Below are 15,188 nucleotides of genomic sequence, written 5' to 3'. Positions count from 1 at the left end.
AGGATTCAAACAGTGATCTAAAGAAAACAATTTTTTTCCTCAGAGATCCTCTGAAGACATTACAGAGATTTTAGATTTTTCTTTTTTTACCTCATTTAATAACACAAACACCAGCAAGATGGCAAAGAACAGCCAGTATACTCCTGTCAAAGGAGGGGAATATTTTATAGCCCATCATGATCCTTTAACAGATCAGAACAGTTGTGTTGATGACTCTTCCAGGATAAATGCTCTCCTACCCAAAGATACAAGCACAGACTCCTAGGACAATAGAACCTGGAAAATCATACTTAGATACAATGCTGTTCAAAGGCTTTTTTGTGATACAATGATCTTCAAAGTGGTACAAAGCGTACTGTCTGCTTGAGATCATATGTAATATGTATTAAGACGTCTTCCACTGAAAGAAGGATTTTGATGCAGGCTTCTCACAAAGGTGCTGTGATCTTGTGAGAAAGCAAAGACGTGTTATTCTGGAACAATTAACATGAACCCTAACTAATAACTAACTAAGCCTCTGAGCTTAGTTTCAACATTTTTTTGTCTAAAACTGCAGCATCTTCCTGAGAGATCACCCTGCCATATCAAAGAGCATAACTTTGATAAGGAGGATCCTTCTCAGGCAAATGGGAAAATGGAGGAAGCTCAAAGCTGTGTGGGCTGGGCAGAAAAGCCAAGACCGGAGAGAGAGGTTCACAGAGAATCAATGTACCCTGCAGGGCAGTTTTAGGGTGTCAGTGGATAACAAAATAGAAGCAAGCTAGAGTTAAAAGAGGTGGAGAAGACTACAGTCAAGGAAGAAGTATATTAACGTCAAAGTTCAGACAGCCATGGAGAACAGATCTGTTCAAATTACAGCCAGCACCAGCATCCTCCCTAGGTGGCAGCATCAGAGTGTCAGCCAAGCTGAGAGCGCTGCTTCCAAGTCCTTGTGAAAGCTCCAGAAAAAGATAAGACAAAGAATTTAAAATGAGTTATGTTACTTCATGGTTTGCCAAACAAGTTTCTGAGCTGGGAACACAAGTAGAAGTTATGTATCAATGTCTTTCTCTTCACAAATTCCTTTTCCCTCTTTCTTTTGTTTATTGTTACAGGATCTTCTGTTTTCTCTTGTTTTGTTTTGCTATTCTCTTCTGTTGGTGGCCTGGAACGCCAAACTCTTCATTAAACTTTGACTGTAAGATCTCAAGACAGTAGTGCTTTTTGAAAAGAGCCAAACCACCATGAAATAGGAGAGCAATGATCTCTTTTTTCCTTTCTGAACAGATGAGTACAAAGCATTTTGCTTTCTGACCAGGAGATACTTGAAAAGTTCAATTCACGTGCACACACTTTAATGCAATTTATTGCATACTACTAGAACATAGTGTACAAATTGGGATTGTCTTACATAACCACCCCTTTTCCAAAAGATTCACTGTAGAGGTGAAGGAAGCGAAAATGACAATGACAAGGAGAGAAAGGTTGAGATTTAATACATAATAACAATATGCTTTTTTTCTAAGACCTCACAAATTCAGCAGAGCATAGTTTCTACTGGGCATTGGATACTATCCAGGAAAAGCTTTCTATCTGAAAGTATCAAATAATCTAAAAATGTTACAGACATCTGGCACATATACTGCCACTACTTTCACCTTATCAGAAATCAAAAACGGTCCAAGATTACCTAAGGCGGCAGCGGCAAAACAGGGCAATAGTGAAAACATCTCAATCCAGAAAAAGGGTAAAATCTTTTCAGCCTTTACCAGCTGTGTGGTTTTGTATCTAGTGTCTGAATATCACTGACTTGGAAAGCCTAGGGTCTAAATAGATTGCTGTCATAAATTTTCTGTGTGACTAACTGTTCTGTTACTTCCTATGGTTTTACCTTTTGTCAGAGCTGGTTACTTCTGTCAAAGGCTGGGCCAGTCCTTCCGTGTTCTATAAAGTACGTTTCTCAATTAAGAAGTGCTTGTACTTTTTCCCTATTCTCAGATCTTATTATACTGTCTTCAACTATATTTACGGTAAGAAGAATCTTTTGTTTCAATCTGTCCCTTCACCTAATCAGTGATATTTAGTGACGTATCAGTCATAAAGATATGTAAGTATTAAGAAGTCACAACTATTTCAGAGATTTAAATTTCTCTGCCTACTCCTCTTTTTCGCTTCTGATATTGTGCCAAATATTCCCATAAATTACTTAATTATTTTTCCCAGGGCTGAAATAAAGCTTCAGGGTTTAGGCTTCCTACAGGCACTGTGGCATATTTTCTTGTATATGGAAACCACACAGTAGCACAATTTAACAGCATTTTGCAACTAATTCTTCCTTCTTCGTTTCCTCCAAAACTCTTGCATGAACAGTATTGTATCTAAGTGACTGGCCTTGAGTCTTAGAGGGAATTTAGTTGTATGATTCTGAGCAGATAATCTGCCCCTCAATTTGTTTGCCAAATGGATGTCTAATTTACATTCACGATTACCTCAATTGCATGCATAAATGAGCTAATGAAACACACAAATGTGTAACTGGTCATAAATAGTCATTTCCATGTGCAATTGCAGTAATTGCATGCTCCTCATGATTTTGAAAATCAAGAACTTAATGTTAATTTGATGCTAGTTCATGTTGTATAACAGTTATATTTAAAGATTAAGTTTATCACTCAGCAAATGCAGCAGTATTTTCTATTATGTCTTTTTTCCAAGATGGTTAATTGGTGGATAACAGTGTTTAACATTGCAGGGACTTCTTTTTGCTGATAAGCAGAGTTCAAACATTTCCCTAAAATAAGCAAGACTGCAAATCTATTTATACACTACATTGTGTCACAATAACCACAGTTTTATACTCCTTTAAACAGTGTGTTTATAAAGAAATATTCATTTGAGGTAGAAGAGATTTTGAGGAGAGAGATAGTAAGTCACATAACGATTTTTATCCAAACATTCTGATTCACAATTACCACATTACAGAAATACCTAATTAATTTAACTCTTTGCTTTAGCCATAGGCTCTGCCAAAATCTAACTCTCATTTTCTGTTTCCAAATGCAGGCAAATCTTGTAGCTCTTGTTACTTATTCTGCTGCCATCCCATCTGTTTTTCTCTTAGATTGCAACTGCTTTCTGGATAACATAGAACTAAGACCTCTATGAGAGAGATTAGCAAGTGCCATGATGTGACTGAATGACTCCGAAGTATTATATGAAAACTGCTATATAATTGCATGAAAAGACTCACGTGTTTTGTACTATTAAATCATATGGTGTAGACACCAAGAATGCATATTGCAGTAGTACTTTTAAGTCATCGGACATAGTCCATTTTAAAATTAAAATGCATATTTCAACCATTTTACTGATATGATTAGACTGTAAACAATATATTTCAATTGCAGGAGTTATGTTTTAATCTTCTGAAGGTAAGATCTGAATTTGTATTTTTCTTTCAGTAGTTTTAACAATAGGAATATGGTTGATAAATGCAGAGCCAGAAATACCGTGTTCATTACTGCAGATAATACACAGAAACACTAGTGAATAACAATAGCTGAAAGAGTAATCCAAAGTATATTAAGAGGATAATGATTATGTTTACAATTAGATGGCAACTTATGGCTGAACACCATTGAAATCATTTTACAGTTTGGGCCTCAATCCTGTAATCTGTTTCACTCAGGAAATCCCCTGAGCCACCTCTGGGACTGCCATAAGGAATATTATGTCTTGTCGTGCAAATATGATTGTGCCATTCATGTCCCGGGACTAATTGTTTGATCAGTTTTATAATATAGGTTATATTTATAAACAAAATCCGTTAGAGCAGAGAGTCAAATTAATGAGGAGAAGCCAATAACGGAGGGAAAAAACTCAAACTTGCCTTCAATAGCTGCTGGTTTCTTTCTTGGACTATGTTCTAGAAGAAGACGAGGTGGTACCATTTCCTTATGTCCTGCACATAAGTATACAGGTTAAGAAGCATAGAAAAAGTATTTACTAACAGGCTGTGCGGATTCTCTGGGAGGCTGAGCTCCCTTCAGAATTTTTCATGGTTAAAATATTACACTGTGCATAAAAGCTATTATCTTCCAGACACCATAGGAAGGAAATGTATTTCTCGACAAATAAAGTAATTTATTTTTAAGAGACACATTTTAAATCAATGAAGTCCCAGTGACTCAAGCATATGCTGAAATGCGTACAGTTCTATTTTTCTTCATTAGACTAAAAAACTCTGAAGAATAATACTGTGATAATAAGGTTACATATTCATGATGCCTCTTCTACAGTAAAAACTTATTTTATTCTGTCAAAAAAATGATCTTCAGTTATTGCCTCAAGTCCACTTATTATGAACTTCTTGAAAAACCAGTAAAAATTATGTTTCTCATCCTTAAGGATTATTCGTAATTAGCAAATACCAACCAGGTTATGCACTGTAAACACTGACAAGGTTCTGATTCCAGCTGCCAACTGAAACACCTCTGTTCTCTCAGAGTGTTGAACGGTACTTTCTCATAGTTTTGAACTGGGACTTTTTGTAGCGCCTGAGCCTATGTGCATATACCATGCTTTATAAAAAATATTTTTCACTTCTTTTCACCAAAGATTCACAAACAGATCTATTGCATTATGCTTCTTTTCTGGTTCATAACACCTGTTTGCAGTTTCCAAATTTCCTTTTAATTCCTTTCTCTGACAGTTATATTCAGTAGCTATCATGTCATTGTCATTTGGAAAGCACAATTTGTTGTATCCTGTGAAATAAAATTAAGTAGTGAAATTTAATATCAATTCAGTCATATGCACCAACATACATTCAGTGCACCAGAGTCCACATGCAATCAGGCTGTTAAATCTCAGCTCCGGCTCCACATCAGAAACTCAAAGCCATGCCTCATGCTCAGTGGTAGACTCAGAAGAGAAATTAAGATCTTAATGAGCCTTGGAAATGGTACTATCATACTTACCCCTCTCCTTTTACAAAGGTATGTATGCTCATGGGGAATGCATGAGAAAAACATCATCTTGAAGACAGCAGTGGGATTTGAGCACCATCATCTTATTGCATGTTATTGCATCTCATCAGCATATGTATGATTGCAGGCAAATAATTTGTGGGCATGTCATTTCATTCATCCGGTAATTTGTATAAAATATCACACACTGAGCTGCTCAAACTTGATTCACATGCCTGAGCCACTGACAAAATGTTGACACACTGACAAAATCAATGCATTGAAGGCGCTGTGTAACAAGTGGTAAAAATCTCAGGGTTTACACGTATTTCCTGTTCTATCGCAAGAGGATATTTACCAATCTTATCACAGAATGCCTCTAGCCTTAAAATGAATGGTAGGCAAACTTCAGAAGTCCAGATATCTAGCCATGATTTTCCAAACACTTTATGTCTTCAAAAAAATCATGTTGAATTTGCAAACTTAGCTAATGAGATGCTGAATACCATCTGTTGCCAACCAGACTAGAAGAGTTATATCCGTAACCTCTGACAACATACAGAAAATCCGTTAATTGAATTCCTAGTTCAGAATCAAAACAAAAACAGTATAAAAATTAATGAAGAACAGGTAAATAATTTTATTCTTTCTGCTAGTTTTGAGTAAAGCCCTAGACTAAAGTTTAGGGTTTTTTGTTTCGTTGCCGTTGCCTAAACTAGATCACCTATCCCTAGATGGAAAAAGTGATAAATTTTGTAGTTTGGACTAATTATTTCGTGAAAGATGATAAAGGGCTGTGGCTCGGAATGTAGAGTGGATCAGTAATGAAGAAGGATAGTCAATAATTTGGACTGCAGTGTGGTATCTGCTGTGTGGGGCAATGACCTAACACCTCTAGGTCAAAATATGGGCTGGCGCCATTATATTCCTGTTCTGTGCTGTAGCAGCAGTTTTCTAATGATTGCACCAGTGTTAGTTAGCATAATGCCAGTGCGATACCACTTATTGCTAATGACTTGTCAAGTTCTATTTTATAGTTTTACAAGTTTTAAGCAAATCATTTATTTCATGCAAATTGACCACATGATCCAATATGAGAGTGTTTTAAGCACCAAAAGCTTAGGCTTCACAGATCAAAAACTTTCCCTTAGGCCAGAATGTTTGTTCTGAGCAGGTTCCCATCCACTCCGATAAAAAGCTCCTTTAATGTTTCCACGTGTTATTAAATGTCTCTCTATTCACTTTGATGGGAATGCGGAGGACAGTAGCTGAATAAATATTTTATCTCTTCTTTTGATGAAATATGTTAAAGGGGATATCCTAAGTCAAATTCCTTTTCTCTTCCTTTTTCTCTTCTCTGTAAGTTATAAAGCACAAGTGGTTTTCTGCAGTACAGAGAAATCATTAATAGAAAAGAGGAATTGGCCTCAGCAGATCAGACCATTAGGATTAATGGTGTCTGCTATCTTGACTCCAGCAGTGGCCAGTTGGACACATATCCATGATGTAAATGAGAGGAAGGCAGGATGTTTTTAATGATCCCAGTGGACAACCAGATCAGTCCATGAATCATGAGAAGTCATTATCCAGATTACCACTATTATTATTGGGCATACAGTTATCTCACTGCTTTAAAAATGCAGCCACAGAAGAGCACTGAAATTTAGTGTCTGCATATTTATTTGCTTCTCATTTCAAATGTAAACTTTATTTTTCTCCTATGCGATAAGCCTAAAAGGTTCATTTGACTTGATTTTGTGGGTTTATTTTTTTATTTTTCTTATTAGGGTTGGTTTGATTGCTCCAAAAGATGTAATTGCAAACACAGTATTTCTGCATATATTTCTACATGCATATATTTCTACACCTAATCTGTCCATGCAGTTGTGCTACAGATACCTCCTTCATGTATGATCTTGTAAACAGCTATCTGACAACAAATTACAGCTGATGTAAAATGGAATAGTGAAATGTTTTGACTTTAAGCTCATGGGAATGTGCTCACCAGGAGAAAAAGTGTCATGTTAAGACACGAGTAGCTTCCTCCACTCCCTGAAAGGAAAGAAATATGCTGCAAAGGTCTAAGACATGAGATGGTAACATGGATATTTTATTAAAAATAAAATACAGTCCTCAAGCTTTGTGAAACTTCTGTCATTGGTGTTTATTAAATCACTTGAGATGTCATGAAGAAATTCATTCTGACTTGGTTTATGAATATTTTAGATTTTATATTACGTGATAAGGAATACAATACAAACTTTAATTACCTTACTTTTCTCAATCTAGGAAGTGTCTTTCTACATGTGTCAAAAATGTCATGTCTGAGCACTGAGGATAAATTGATTTCTTATGATAACAGCAAATCATGTGGGTTTTCTTTCTTTCCTGATCTGCCCAGTTCAATTTGTCTGCAGTGACCTTAATTGACATAAAGTCTCTAAATTTATCTTTCTAAATCAAAAGACCATGGGATGAAAGAAAATTCTTCTAAAATTATTATTATTTTTAAACAACTAAAGGCATTGTAGATGGCTGAATATTCCAGGAGGAGAAATAATGACACCACAGAAAGCAATATGTAGAAACATCGTTCCTATAACCTTACTCTTCCTCATACCCATATACCAGTTATCTGAACAGTCGGAGTCCTACAATCCAGCAGCACCAACACTTTGTCACAGTGTCCCTCAAACAGCATAGCAAAATGTCTTCAGATAAATCTCATTTTGCCCAGATGTGACATCTTTTCCTAATGATAGTAGAAATAATTGAAATACAGTTCATGTGCACTTTGCAGAGTCATTTGTTATGAAAAGTAAATTCAAATCAAAGGTTTCCCGAAGCTTGGAACAAGACATGGATCAGCAGGAAGAGGTAAGACTGTCAAATACACTTTTAGAGGACTGAAATCTTAATGGAGTCCCACCGTTCTGTCCAGTCTTCCAGTTTTGATGTGTGGGTTACATGAAGTTAAAGATGAGCCTCTGCCTTGCTATCAGGAGTTATTCGTCAGGCATTAGACTGTCCCTATTCTGAGGAAGGGTTTCTCTGCTTAGTATGTGTGCACGAAAAACTGTGAGCAAACAGTTTTTCATTACGAAAGAAAAGCTGAGGATCAAGAGGTGAGATTGTGTAGCTGTTTTGAAGAATGCAAATTCTGATTAAGGGGAAGGAATGAATTGAAATACGGTTGCCCAAAATAGGCAATCTTTCTAAGGAATACATCATAACATGATGGTTTTCTGTACACTATTAAATTAAATGGTGCCTGGGAATGCTACCGGGCTCTGGAATTCAGTCATACGTATCCTGAATAGCCTTTGACAATTTTGACCTGTATGAAGTACTAATGGCTCAAACAATTCATTGGCTCAATTCAGGAGTTAGCAAGGGCCAGGGACCACTCCCAACAGACAGCTGGGATGCAGCCGGCCTATTTTGACCTGGAGGAAGTGTAATGGATGAAGATCACTCTATGATAGAAGGAATCACATTTAGAGAACAGTTGAGTTGAGTTTGATTTACTAATCTAGATGTAGCTCACATGTCTTAAAAGTATAAAAAAGTTATGGACAAAAAAGTTTAAACAGGGTCTTAATAACCTATTTGGAACTCAATTTTTGTCAGCGGCAGATGGAATTAATGGATAATAAAATGAGGCTTTTAAGCAGGTCTACCCTAGTAGCCAACATATATTTCAGTTTTTCAATTACACTCAGGATCTGGCTCTTTATTAAATGGATAATTGCCCAACATACAGTGAAACTCTCATTTTACATGAGGTTGATGTTACCTAAGGAAAAACACTACTACAGTACATGGAACGATTACCAGTAGCAATACTATCCTTTAAATTTTCATATTCTGTTACACTGGCTATCAGCCAGTTGTTATTATGATGCATAAGAAAAGAAGAAAAGGAGAGATAACATAGATAATGCTCAATCTATCTATATATTCCTCTTGATTTTAAAATATATTAAAAATATCACAGATAATATTGGAGCTCTACATAGTGTCTAACTTATGTGTAACTGTCTAATTTATGTCTAACTTATACATAACATGTATATTTTTAATACATAGAGATTTGAGTTCATCCTTTGTTTTTGACGATGCATTTTTGTATATATTTACATGCATTTATACCTATATAGCATATACTATATATATGTGCATGCACATCTATACACAAATACATACAGATATGTATTTAGTGATGTTTCTGAACAGAAAATTATTTTTCTAACCCTACTTCATTTGGTAACTGAACAGGTGGGAGATTCCATTGGCGCAGATTCCTGGAGGTTGTGTGAACATCGGTTGGTCAGTAGTTTTTCACTCAGCCACCAAACCTAATTAAAGTCACAGCTGAGAATTTGTTTGATTTCTTTTTTTCCTGTGGGTTTGTGTCTCACACAATACAAGTGTGCATAACAAGCGTATGAATTAGGCAGGCGAAAGAGGCATGGGTAGAGCTGTGAGTGGGTTTTATTTTTCTGTTTTAACCTACAGCCAATGCTATTGGTGCCAACTAAAAATGTATGCAATGTGTCTTAGCTGCACGACAGACCTGTGCAGTTAAACCCATTTTAAATAATATATTAGTTGAGAATTCTGTTTCAGAGATTTTTACCACATTGAGTCTCCAAAACCCCTCTTTAGCTCAACCCTTATCTTGTGAAAGCTGTTCTAATTTTTGTGTTCAGAAGATTGAAGTGATTAAGGAGTTAAAATTTATGTTTTAACAGTTTTGTCACTACACATTAGGTAAGAAGTCACACAGCCTTTCCTGACATTAAAAGAAAATTGAATTGAAAAAATTGAAAATTAAATTGTCTCTACTTCCTCCCATTATTTATCACATGCATTTAGGGGGTAAAAATAGTCCTACATGTTATGTTTAGAAATATGGAAAGCCGAGTCTCAAAGAACTAAGTCCTAGGACAGTGAAAATGATGGGTTATTGTGTGGAAATTATGGGTTATTACAGTTATTGCTACATACTGCAGTGCAAAAGGACTGTAAAAGCAGATTATAAAAGACATATTCATCCTTCCGCTCTCTCCCCAAATAACCTTTAATAAATTGGCATCATATACAGTTATCCCTAGCATAATTAACATGAATATCAGGAGTTGGTATAGATGCACACTTTTCACAATATGAAGGATCCACAGGAAAATAATTAAAACAGAGAAAAGAAAACACTGCAATTAAATACTTGCTGCTAACAATTAAACAGAATGGAAGGCACTGATAAGCTGTTATGATGAAAGACAACAGACACTGACTATGCCATGGGATCACTGCTCAGTAATTTATGAGTTATTTGTATTTGGTTTATCTGTACATAGCATCGTTTCAACTGTCATTAGTCCTACTACATCTCAGAAACGTTCAGTGCTACAGTCAGAACAGCTACCTAGACATTACTTGAAGATTGCTAAAACTTTATGTTGTCTTCAAGAAAGATTGCGTATGCCAGGTCTTGCTAAACAAAAACAGCCCAGCATTGAAAAAATCAAATTACAGATACTATAGTCTCTTACAATTAGACATATCTGTAGATAATAAATATGTTTAACATAGAAATCCCTGGAAGTCCAGCTGAATCCATATAGCTGTGACCACAAGACAAGAAGTTGTTCACCTCTCTGAATCTTTTTGCCACAATAAGAGACACAAGAAGTTAATGATTATGTTACCTGTATTGTCTATACTTGACAAACATGTAAGAGAGTGAATCTATAACCATTTTTCTGAAGTTAGATTTCAACAATGCAGTTTAAAGTTAGAGGGAAAAGAAATGAGAGTTTTTCTCAGATCAAATATCAGGAGTAGGGCCCAAAAGTGCAGAGGTGTTGGCTACTAACTCCTGCTCCTCCCCCTCGCTGAAATCAATGAGAAGTAAGTATTATGTAGGTGTTAAATACCTAATACCTTTGAAGGTTAAGCTCTGTCTAATTAAGAAACTCAGTAAGATTTCTCATTCTTCTAAAAGTGCCACAGCTGTAATATTTTTGGGAATTACAAGATTATGACATAGTGATAGTAAAAAAAATAATATTGACATTCGAGGCTAAAATTTACATCCTTTAAAACATATGTTGATGTTGGGTTTGATGCAATTCTCCTCAGCAGCTGTTGTTTCTACACGGCCTGAACTGTTTCAGGCTGAAACAATTTCGACTAAAGGTGCTGGTTCTGCATAAAGGGTAGGAAGAATTATAAGAAATACTGGAACAAAACCCCTGTAAATCTAGAGATAATGATTGCTTTAAGAGAACCATGTTTTCGTAACTTCTAATTCTTCCTTCACTTTCCTTTTCCCAAGAAAGATCCTCTTTCTTATAAAAAAGGTTTTTTAAGGACAAAGAGTTCTGGGATTCACCGTCCTGAGTTCTAACCCATGTGCTCAAGGCCTCCTCTGTGATTTTTGGGAAACTGACTTAACTTAATACAGCAAATAAAAATTCCAAAGCTTAACTTCTGTGAAAATGAAAGCTGTAAAGACTGGAGCCTTGCTCTCATGCTAAAATTATTTAGACATTTAATTTGGCATATTTGGACAGGAAATGCCTTCCATATTTATTCAAGAAAATATTTCCCTCTACATTTCTTCCTTGTCTCCTTCTCTCACTCCCAAAATGCTCTGGCAATGTTATTATTGTTATTCATACTTCTCAGAGTGGCACTGCTGGTTTCTTGGCTGAGCCAATAGATGTTCCTTATAATACCATTTGAAATCTTATAGAAAACTTGTCGTTTCAAGTGTTCATCTGAATGAAATCCTTGCTTGCACATTTTTAGCACGCTTCTTGAATGTGTGTGGGCTCTTTCTCAACCAGACATTTAAAAGTTAACTTTTAGACAGTCAAATCTAGATAAGTCACCCAAGGGATCCATTTATAGACAATGGAGAGAAATTGGTACCTTCAAAGCGTGATTCATCTTTTCTGTCTTAGGCATCTTTTTTAGCATGAAATTGTCCTCTGGAGGCCTCCATTTCATACCATTGGCTATGAAGACAGCTAAAGGTTAAAGTTTGGCAATTAATTTTGGGGTATCTAAGTGAGGTGCAATGAATTGCAAACATCTCATTTTGCAGTTCTAGATAAAGATGATACTACATGCCACCAAAATATTCCAGGACTGAAATTAAGAGCTGCGCATGATTTTTCAGACTGTAACTGCTGCCTAGTAACACAGTGCTCCCCAAACCCCCAGCAATTATATGAATGAATACCACATAGAGAGAAATGATTTTGTTGTCAAGCCTAACTAAAAAAAAACCAAGATAAAAGCATTGTTTAGGTTTAATGTGTGTGGGCATTGAATGCCTTTTGAACTCTATGTGCTGTTCACTCTGTCAGATAGTACCAGTGTACTGAAGGACAAAGTGAAACAAGAGGAAGGAAAGTAAAGTACCAGAGGGAAGAATAGCGTTGCCTGATGAAGAAAAAGTAAATTAGTCTTGACTCATTCTAGGTATATGTCAGTACGTTGCATGTCTTTTATGACAAAGCAGATACATGCAGAAAAAAAGTGGATGGCAAAAGAAAGAATCGCCTGAACAGAGAATGGTTAAAGGAATGGACCTGCCGCAGCTAAGTGTCACAGTGGCTGCGGAGTAGATGCAGAAGGTCGTGGCCATGAGCAAGGCAGGCAGAGCACATGCTGCTTAGGCCACAGCCGAACACTCTTCTGTCCTCTGCACGGCGTGTTCTCACGGCGGAAGAGAAGAGAAATTGCTGCTAAGCTGGAAATGTTTCATGATGGAATGTATCTTGTCAAAGCATTTGTAGATCCTGTCTATGCTCTTCTCATCTGCGCAGCATAGTGACCAGGCACCTTTTCTGTTGTTAAAACTGAGCTTCATCATTTTGCAGCAGAGACAGCACAGAATCTATATTTGGATGAGGAGAGTAACCTCTCTCAGACCCACATGGAGCTATAGGTTTTGCCTTGTTAATGAAAAATTCACAAGAAAACTGAAAGCCCTTCAGTATATATTTTTCCTTCTTCATGATGTTTCAGTGTATTCAGCATCAGGAGGCGTTTAAAGGCACATTTGCATAGATCTCAGCTATTTTCCTTTCTATTAAAGTTGAGAGAAACTCATTGTATGGTGGTTAACTTCCCTAAGACAGTTTCAGGACTATGTTCTAAAGGTAATGGATTCACTAGCTCACTTACAATTTTAGAAATATATATTTTAGAGATGTATAACCTGGGCTTATATAACTGACTGAAGGAGACAATTGTAGGTTGTCACGTCTCATCAAAGACAGATGTTCGCTTGAAACCCATGTAAGGTTCCTAGTTTCCTGAGATTGTTGCCATTTAAAATGTAGTTAGTGGACTTTGTTGGCTTAAGCAAATCCATGATGGCCTTTATGGTTTCCCAGGCCTCGTGTAAGGAGATTAAACTATTGGTTAACATCTTCAGAGACTATTGGGTTGATAAGTGTTTAAAATATAGATTCTGTAGTGCTTAGTGTTACAAGACCAAAGTCTTTCTATGGGTCAGGCTTGCTCTCCAACATTAGAAAATTACAGAACCAAGAAGTGGATCCATGTAGATCATCCTAAACTCTGTTTGTCTATGCTATTTGCGAACACGGTTCTCCTGAGCAGATGTTCCAACTTGTGAAACAAATAAGTCAAGTCTTTTAGTGAGTCCCACTTTCATCTAGTTTAGTAACACTCAGAACATTCGAAAGGGAAGGACTGAAGGACACAAATGTTAAATGGCCAACACAAAATATCTTTCTAAGTATTGGAAATGGTTGAAATATTTTGCCTGAACTAATCTTCCTTACTGGAAGAATAATCTCTAATGGCAAGTTTTGAATCCTACCAGCTGAAGTTTGGCAGAGCTATATGTAGCTGACTTCAGTGATAGTCTTTTCTACCAACATTGTTTATAATGCAACCTCATCTCTATTGACATTTGTATCCCATCCCTTTAAATAACTAATCCTATGTGTGTTCCATACAGGAATACTGTCAGCAAAATCTGAAATATACATAACCAGTGTCTGGGTTCTTTTGCAATATACTGTTTTTTAAAAGCTAATAAATCTAAGCTTGAAAAGGAGGTTCTTTTGCGAATAGTGTTTTTCCCCATACTTGAAGCCATTCAACCTCTAAGAAAGAAACATATGGTCTTATAGGCTGACTTTTGGAACTTATGGTTTTCAGGTTTCTGAGTTGTTTCCTTGCCAACTGTACCTCAAAAATTCAGAAAAAACTACTTTTGGCTTAAATAATTTTCTGCAAATATTTTCCATATTGAATTTACTTCTGACAATGATACTGAATACTGAAGAAGGGTTGCGTAGCTCTATAATGCTTCCATTTTTTAACCTACTCGAAATACCATCAGTATTTGTTATAATAATTCTAACTGGAAATCAATTATGACAATGAGTTACTGAATGTAATAACTATTTCACAAGGTCCTTAAACTTACTTTTACCTTTTCATATGAAATTCAATTTGTTTATTATTAGTTCTTTTTTTTTTTGGCATTTAACTTTTGCCTTTACTTTCTAAATAGCTAACTTTTCATAACTTAAGTGGTTGAGTCTTTTGATGATCCTCCACAACACAACTGGCTTTTTTCAGACATTGTTAATGAGTCTTTTGAAATGACCCTTGATTTTGGAACTCAATTAATGAAATATATGAAATGGTTATAATATGAAATAGTAGTAATAAAATACAATACAGAATCACAGAATGGTCAGGGTTGGAAGGCACCTCTGGAGATCATCTAGTCCAACCCCCCTGACAGAGCACGGTCACCTACAGCAGTGCGAGAATACTTTTGTTAGTCTAGTCTATCTGCCTTCACAGATTAGATTGGTTTATTTCCATTAAAATCAAGAATTTAGACTCATTGACACCAGCAAAGGTTTTGGCTTTCTTTTGTATCACATAAGTCTGACTCCTCAGATTGGCTTGCCGTGAACTATCAAAGAAAGAGATCCGTTCTTCTCTACAGAAGCAGAATACCAACCATTCCCTTGGTAGCTGCTTCAGAGAGAGTGAAAGTCGTTTGAAATTTTTTGGCAAAGTTACAATAAAGTGCCATAAGAGTGTTGACAGATGCAGCTTTGTGTGCCAGCATCTGGCTCTGATCCACAGTGGGATGCTATAAACAAGGAATAATGGATAGCTCTTTTGCCTCTGTGGGATGGTGTCAGGTTTCTGTGCTGATAACGTCCCCAT

The 15,188-nt window shown here is 36.3% G+C and overlaps 1 protein-coding gene across 1 annotated transcript in view; it reads right to left on the bottom strand.

The window, feature by feature from the left end:
* Nucleotides 1-15,188, bottom strand: part of TRDN (triadin) — a 233,828-nt gene that overhangs the window by 130,062 nt on the left and 88,578 nt on the right. Inside the window, exon 13 of the mRNA XM_082481943.1 lies at nucleotides 3,869-3,940. Coding sequence (XP_082338069.1) covers nucleotides 3,869-3,940 — 72 coding nt within the window. The remainder of the gene's footprint in view (nucleotides 1-3,868; nucleotides 3,941-15,188) is intronic.

This window comes from Vanellus vanellus (assembly GCF_965231255.1).
Source record: "Vanellus vanellus genome assembly, chromosome: 3".
Lineage (NCBI taxonomy): Eukaryota > Metazoa > Chordata > Aves > Charadriiformes > Charadriidae > Vanellus > Vanellus vanellus.
The sequence above is the reverse complement of the archived record's forward strand: the minus strand, read 5'-3'. Positions and strand labels throughout refer to the sequence as shown.